This window comes from Balaenoptera acutorostrata, chromosome 16 (genome assembly GCF_949987535.1).
Source record: "Balaenoptera acutorostrata chromosome 16, mBalAcu1.1, whole genome shotgun sequence".
In the NCBI taxonomy this organism is placed as follows: domain Eukaryota; kingdom Metazoa; phylum Chordata; class Mammalia; order Artiodactyla; family Balaenopteridae; genus Balaenoptera; species Balaenoptera acutorostrata.
Window position 1 is genome coordinate 35,621,236 of NC_080079.1, and position 7,918 is coordinate 35,629,153.

Genomic DNA, 7,918 nt, shown 5'->3' on the forward strand with positions numbered 1-7,918 from the left:
TGCGTTGGGTCTTTATTGCTGCACGCGGGCTTTCTCTAGTTGTAGCTAGTGGGGGCTACTCTTTGTTGCAGTGTGTGTGCTTCTCATTGCAGTGGCTTCTCTTGTTGTGGAGCATAAGCCCTAGAGTGCGTGGGCTTCAATAGTTGTGGCACGCGGGCTCAGTAGTTGTGGCACGCAGGCTCAGTAGTTGTGGCGCACGGGCTTAGTTGTTCTGCAGCATGTGGGATCTTCCCGGACCAGGGCTTGAACCCGTGTCCCCTGCATTGGCAGGCAGATTCTTAACCACTGCACCGCCAGGGAATTCCATGGAGCAAATCTTGACCTTGAATTTGGCAGTGGATTCTTAGCTATGACATCAAAAGGAAGAACAGCAAAAGAAAAAAATAGATAAATTGGACTTGCTCAAATTTAAAAACTTTTGTGCATCAAAGAACATTTTCAAGAAAGTGAAACACAACCTACAGAATAAGAGAAAATATTTGCAAATCATATGTCTGATAAAAGTCTAGTATCTAGCATACATAAAGAAGTCTTACAACTCAACAACAGAAAACAATCCAATTTTTAAAATGGGCAAAGAGCTTGAATAGACGTTTCTCCAAAGAAGGTATACAAATGCCAACAAGTATATGAAAAGATGCTCAATGTCGTCAGTAGGGAATTGCAAATCAGAACACAATGAGACATCTCTTCATACCTATTGGGATGACTATAATCATAGAAATGGAGAACAAGTGTTGGTGAGTATATGGAAAAATTGAAACCCTTTTACATTGCTGGTGGGAATGCAAAATGGTACAGCCACTGTGGAAAACAATTTGGCAGTTCCTCAAAAAGTTAATTATAGAATTGTCATATGCCCCAGCAATTCTACTCCTAGGTATGTACTGAAAAGAATTGAAAACAAATATTCAAACAAACATATGTACATACATGTTCATAGCTGCACCATTCACAATAGCCAAAAGGTAGAAATAACCCAAATGTCTATTAATGAATGAATACATAAACAAAATACCATATATATACCTGCATATACATACACAAACAATGGAATATTATTCAGTCGTACAAAGGAATCAAATATTGCTATATGCTACATGGATGAACCCCAAAACATTATGATAAGTGAAAGAAGCCAGACACAAAAGGTCACAATTATGTGATTACATTTATATAAAATATCCAGAATAGGTAAATCCATAGAGACAGAAAGCAGATAGGTTGTTGCCAGGGGCTGGGGAGGGAGAGAAGGTAGGGAAAACTGCTTAGTGGCTACAGGGTTTCCTTTTGGGGTGAAGAAAATGTTTTGGAACTAAATAGAGGTAGTGGTTGTACAACATTGTGAATATATTCAATGCCACTGAATTGTTCACTTTAAGATTGTTAATTTTATGCTAAGAAGGAAAGAGAAAAGAAAGACTGGGCCTTACTGGGTACAGGAAATTGTTGGGTGGGCTGAGCATGTAAGGTGGGAAGAAAGTGCAGGTAAGTTAGAGACCAGGTCGAGTTTGAGTTGGGGACTAGATGGGAGGGAGATTGGGGCAGATCGTGAAGGCTCTGGCTTACATTTGAGTCGCAGGGGACAGGGAGTAAGTACCCCGTTATACAGAGGCAGCTGGGCTTACTCCTGAAGGTAGGGGAGAGCCTGAAGGGCTTTTGACCAGGCAAGAAACATTGAGAAGGCAGATGATTGAAACGTCTACCTGGACGTAGGAGAATTGACCCAGGGAAGGCCTGGAGCTTGGTGGCCAGTGCAGAGGCCATCGGTATTGGACAGGTGTGGATGCACGTTGTGGTGGCCTGGACTAGAGAGGAAGCAGGGGCAGTGATAACTACACTTAGTGAGGGCATCTGATATGCCAGGCACGGTTCTGTGTGCTTTATGTGACTCAACTCGTTTGCTCCTCATAGGAACCCTATAAAGTACGAACTGTTCTTTTCCCCCAGTGCACAGATGAGGAAACAGAGGCTCAGAGTACCTGAGAAATTTGCCTAAGGTTGTACAGCTAGTAATGTGGCTGGGATTTGAACCTAGGCAGATGACCCGAGAACCACTACAGTTTTAGTTATGATGCAGAGATGAATGTGAGATATTTTTTTTTTTGAAGCCCACTCACTAACCTGTTAGGTTGAGGAGGGAAAAATAGGAGGAAGGGAACTAGAGCCAAAGCAAAGACATTTTCCCCCTTGGGTAACCAAGGGCTGGGACAGGTCATCTCCAGTGGGTCTTCCAAGCAGAGACAGAACTCCAGAGGAGGCCAGCGAAGGGGCCTTCAGAAGGGAAGGTCCAGGAATGCCAGAGCCCAATCCCAGGCGTTCCCTATGTCCCTGCTCACCCCATGCTGTCCCCTATCAGCCCCTCGGTACCCTGCCCCGTGCCCTGCTGGAACCTCCTGGCTGCGTCCAGAGGCAGCCCAAACTGTCAGGCAGTTGGCTCATGTCAAAAAAAACGTGGGTCCCCATCTCCATAGCCCCAGCGGCCACAGTGCTTGCCCTTCCCCAGAACAGCTCTAGAGGTCAGCGTGGGAAGGAGCCTGATTGCAGAGACTTGCCACCTTCCTGCTAATTTCTAACATTTGGGATGAAAACATTAATGATAGTCCGTTTCTGAGGTTCTAGGAAGCGGACATGGGGGAAAACTGTGGTAACTTTTGTTCTTCCTTGCTTCTGGTTTTCCTCTAACATAGCCTGCAGGGCTGTGATGAAAAGTTCTCTATTGAAGCTTCCAGTCTTGGAGGGAGATTAAGGCAATAAAATCTAAAAAATAAAACCTCAATTGTTCGAGTAGCTTCTTAACATCCCCCTAGTCCCCCTTTCCCTGCCATCCATTGTGAACAGTACTGGGAGGTTAGTCTTTTGAAAGCCTTGTGCTTAAAACATTGAAGCCCAGAGCCTCACGGTTACCCTTCAGCTAGGCTTGCCAGCCTCAGTGGGACTTCCCCTTTGGCCCAGCTCCTGCCAAACTTCCCCAAGTACGTGATCTGCCTTTGCCTACTTTTGGGCTTTGTCCTCGCTGGTTGCTCTCCCTGAAATGCTGTTTGTGCATAGCCGGGTGCTTCCCAGCCTTCAGGATTCAGCTCATGTGCTTTTACCTGTGCTACCTCTTAATCCTCCAACACCCTTTGAGGTAGACCCTGCTATACCCATCATATAGATATCCAGATGTGTGTGTGTGTCCGTGTATCACCGTTACACCCACTTTACAGATCCACATATAGAGCAAACAGAAGCACAGAGAGAGGTTACTGCCATCACACAACTAGTAAGTAGTAAGTCAAGGAGCAGATCCCATACTGTCAGCCACTGTCTGATACCAGCTGAGTTCAACACCGAGTCTGACTGGGACATATTAAGCTCCATTATAAACTCTCAAGAGGAAGAAATGTGAGGAAGCTTTGCTAAAATCTTTTTTCCTGTCTTTCCTCTTTGGGTCCAGGTGGAAGTGAAGCCATATGTGCTGGATGATCAGATGTGTGATGAGTGCCAGGGCACACGCTGTGGTGGGAAGTTTGCCCCATTCTTCTGTGCCAACGTCACCTGTCTGCAGTATTACTGCGAATACTGCTGGGCGAGCATACATTCCCGCGCCGGGCGGGAGTTCCACAAACCGCTGGTGAAGGAGGGAGGTGACCGCCCTCGCCATGTCCCGTTCCGCTGGAGCTGAGCCCAGGGTATACCCAGCCACAAGTACTGGAGTAGATAACAAGGAGGGAAAAGAGAGGGCACTGCCTCAGGGCTTACAGTGTTCTGGAAATCTGTGCATTTGTTCTCGATTTTTAAAGAAGAAATGGGTCTTTTTATTATTATTATTATTTACAGTCATATTACTGAACTCAGTGTCCAGTATAATGCAGAATTGCAGAGTGTATAACGGTACTGATTTGCACTTTGATTCACACCTTTGTCTGCTTGGTACCTTAATTTCTTACACCTGATTTGTCACTTGTAGACTGCCATTCTCATCAGCGGCCATCAGGTTGATGTCTGTGATTTTTTTGTTTGTTGTTGTTGTATTGTTATTGTTTTGATCGTTTTTGAACTGGAGCATGCACTTATTTTCAGAAACTTAGAGAATCGCCCCTAGGAGAAGACTTACCAAAGGTAATACTCGTGAGTAGGTGGCAGATGTAGCAAAAACTTCACAACAATTCAGCAATCATTAGTTGGGGTCATTTAGAGTAAGGAAAACCCTTAATGAAAATAAGCCTTTAGTTGCTCTCTATTTTGACATGTAAGGATACCTCATAAGCTGAATCTTTATTTTTCCTTCATGTTTAATTTTTGTTTTGCTGAGGATTTTGGTTAGATCTTTTAGTGTTATGTAAATTTATGCTGCAATAGCTTTTGCTGCTATTAAAGTGGTATTATTAATACCATAATACTCTATTCAGGCTAAGGTATCAATTACAAAAAACCCAACAACATACTTTTGTGATTTAGGGATAGAATCAGCTGCCGAAAGGAGATCAGAATAGACTTGAGAAAGCTTCAACGGAAGGTCACTATTTCTGACTGCATGTTTACTTAATCAGGTTGCTGCATGCAATAAATTTTATATCTGATGTCTAGTATAAAACCTTCCCACAATGCACAAATTAAGAATCTATATAAGCTATAAAATACTGATTTTTTTAAAAAAGATTTTTTTCATTCAAAGAAATGGTAATTGACTGGAGGAAGGCATGCCTCAATAAATGGAATGCTTTGGAAATTAGGAACAGCCCATAACAGAATGACCTATATTACAACCAATATAAAACCTAGGTGTAGGATATTCTTAAAGCAAATTTGTGGATGGTAGATGAAGTATTTTGCGGTGCTCTGTTATATATTGTGCAATTTATTTTATATAGTAAAGTGATTATGTCTAACTGTGATCAAACTTAACTGTTTAAAGCCTCTGTGTCAGACATTAACGAACTTGACAGTTCATAACTGGTATATTATTAACTAACACATGAGCTCTTAGTTACAATCTCCTAGTGCTTGCACCATTTTACATAGCTTCAGACCTTGTCCAGAAAACCAAAGAGCTCATCTTAGCTTACAAACACTAGGAATATATACAGTATATAGAGATAAGTTGTCAATTGACAAACTAGGCACATTTTAAGAAAGTTGCGTGATCGTGATGCTAAAGAAATGTCTGTACAAAATAAGATGGCCTGGGCAGGGTTGGTTGTCTGGGTGAGAAATTAACTACTTAATTCCCTGGATTTATCCTGTAAAGCTTGAATAGAATTCAGACCTGCTAGTACTACCATGGACATTTTTTTAGCATTCACTCTTGGGCTGCAGATAGTAATATATAAACACACACAATGATTATGAGACTATGTAAATCTTTTTTTAAATCTTCTTCCTATGTTTTGGAATTCTGGGGACAATCTGACTGGATATGACACTGCAGAATAGATTTAAGTCGCTGTGTTTTATGTGCTGTGATGTCCTTGTACTGTCTTAATATCGCTTGGTTTTGTTTTGTTTTGTTTCTCCAGTGTTTAGTTGCAATTAACAGCTCTCAAACTATAGTTTGTTTTCAAAAAGGAAAAAACAAAATAGTTTTTTACTGGATTAAAAATGCTTATTAGAATTCTCCCCCTTTGAGGTTACCTCTGGGCTTTTTGGTAATAATTGCTTTTTTCCAGCCCAGCTGTGGTTTTCTGTTTGTTTTTTTTCTATGTTTGTGGTTTTTTTCATCTGTACAAGAAATTTTGTTATGCACTACTACTTTTTGTATGCTAGACAGTTTTCAAAAGTTGGCTGAAGAATTTTTTGTTTGTTTGTTTTTAAGGAAAAAGGCATGCTTTCTGACTGACATGATCTTTTGCAATACCTCAATTTTGAAATATAGGAAAGAAAATGATATTTTCTAAGTAAGTTTATTCAGAAAAATATATATTAATTTAATTCTGCAAGAAAAATGATTTAACAGATGGGTAACTTTATTTTTTTCATGCTTATTTGTGTTTTTTGAAAATGAAGAAGTTAGAGCTTTATAACTATAATATTAAAGATCATATCTAACCTACAGAAATCTACCTAATTATGTGAAAGAAGCAAAACTTTTTGAAGAAGCACCCCTCTTTCATGTACTAAAATAACACTGAGATTTAAAAAAAAAAGCTGGAATATTGTACAGCATAAAGCTGAAGTGAAGGCGAAAAAGCATTGTCATAAAGAATAGGTTACAAAAAATAAACTCCATTTGGTGCTGAAAGTTGTGAATAGGTGGTGGAAACTACTTTCCCTTAATTTGTATATTTATAATCAAGCGTTGATTGTGCACGACTGACCAGGATTGTGAAAGAGTTCTTCTGTTTGTATTTTTTTAAAGAGAACTTTTTTAGTTTATTAAATTATAACATGTTCCCTTTTGTTTTGTAAATAAATGTGCCCCCAAGTTGTTAATGTTATATTAAAAGAGAGGGTCCTTCAAAAAAAATTATTTTTTAAAACACAGAGGTGTTCTGACCTGCAACTTGATGGGAAGCCCCCGGGTATCACAGGTCCTGTTGTGGCCTTTCCTTGATGTGACACTTGAACTAGTCGATTTTTTGAAGGCTATAACCTAACCTCGACTATTTGTTGTTATGTGCAATACTGTTTGTACTGTTTGTATAAAAAATAGAAAAAAAAAGAAAAGAAAAAAGGCATAAATCTTTATTGCAGATTTATTTTCATTGCAAACTTTAGACATTGTGATTCACTGAAATCATTTTTCTACTGTCAAATATGTACCTTTTCTTCATGCTGGTATTTTTTCAATAGTAATGTAGCCTTTGTACTGAGACAAATTTTCATTGTTATTTTTAGAAAGATTTTTTGCTAAGAAAAAAATTAAACATATTTACATATTTTTCATTTTATTTCGTATTTTCTTTAAGGAGTGCTTTCTCAATCATTAATAGAGTTGTTTCTGGGAGGGACTTTCATATCTGGTCAATGTCATAATATTATTTTGTATTTTTACTTGGAATAAATTAATTTTATGATGCTAATTCTTTAAAAGTTTATTTTTTTCATTTTCAGTTATTTTTGAAGCTAAAACCTTTGTAATATTGTTACTAAAGTGTCTAGTTTTTTGAAATGCAAAGCTTTATGTATTAACTTGCTGATGTGGTTTACAATAGTGTGACAACGATGAAAATGGTTGGTTATGTAAAGTGATTGGAAAATGTAATGGATAATTGGGTAATAAAATGACAGAATGAGCAGAACATGTGAGATTTTGACAAGCCTTTTCCTTTATTACAGTGGTTTAGTGTAAGACTAGGGATGTCACAGTACAGTTCTCTAGGGATGTCACAGTGGATTTATACAACACCAGGTGCAGCCAAATCTGTGGCCCTGATGATGAAGTCACCCCTTACTGAGATACCACCAAGTTGAGAACCTGGCCGGGTCGACAGAGTGTTTTATTGCTTTTCCCCTCTAACTCTTCATTCTGTCGTGTGTGTGTGTATGTGTGTGTGTGTGTGTGTGTGTGTGTGTGTGAATCTGCCACCGACTGCTGTCCACATGTGAGTGGGTACCTTTCGCCAGGCCGAATCTTTGCCCTGCATTTACAGTGGCGACGTCTGAGAGTGAAAGGTCTCTGAGAGGACCAGCCCTCTGGGTAGTTAGACTTGGATCGCAGTGTCTCGCCTGAGTGACCTCCCCGAGCACACGGGTGGCCTGGCAAGGCGGCACACTCCGAGGTCACCACTGTAAACGGACAGTTTCAGACTTCGTCTTCCTCCACCCCCCGCCTGCTCCTGGTATGGTGCCCCTTGTTTGTCCCTTATTGTGGCAACACATCTGGCCACTCCGAGCATGATCTGTCTGCCCTCCTGCTTCTTTTCCAACACCCAAACTCACCTTGAAGCTGTGCTGTTAAGGCAGCGTGTCATTGTCATGGCACCTAAAATTAAAC

At 40.2% G+C, this 7,918-nt stretch overlaps 1 protein-coding gene across 5 annotated transcripts in view; it reads left to right on the top strand.

Annotated features, from left to right (window-relative positions):
• CPEB3 (cytoplasmic polyadenylation element binding protein 3) overlaps positions 1 to 7,225 on the top strand; it is a 184,615-nt gene extending 177,390 nt beyond the window's left edge. For all 5 annotated transcript variants that reach the window (XM_057530627.1, XM_057530629.1, XM_057530630.1 and 2 more), the window contains one exon: positions 3,440 to 7,225. In XM_057530627.1, the coding sequence (XP_057386610.1) occupies positions 3,440 to 3,667 (228 nt within the window). In that variant the 3' untranslated portion in view covers positions 3,668 to 7,225. The remainder of the gene's footprint in view (positions 1 to 3,439) is intronic.
• The last annotated feature ends 693 nt before the right edge of the window (positions 7,226 to 7,918 follow it).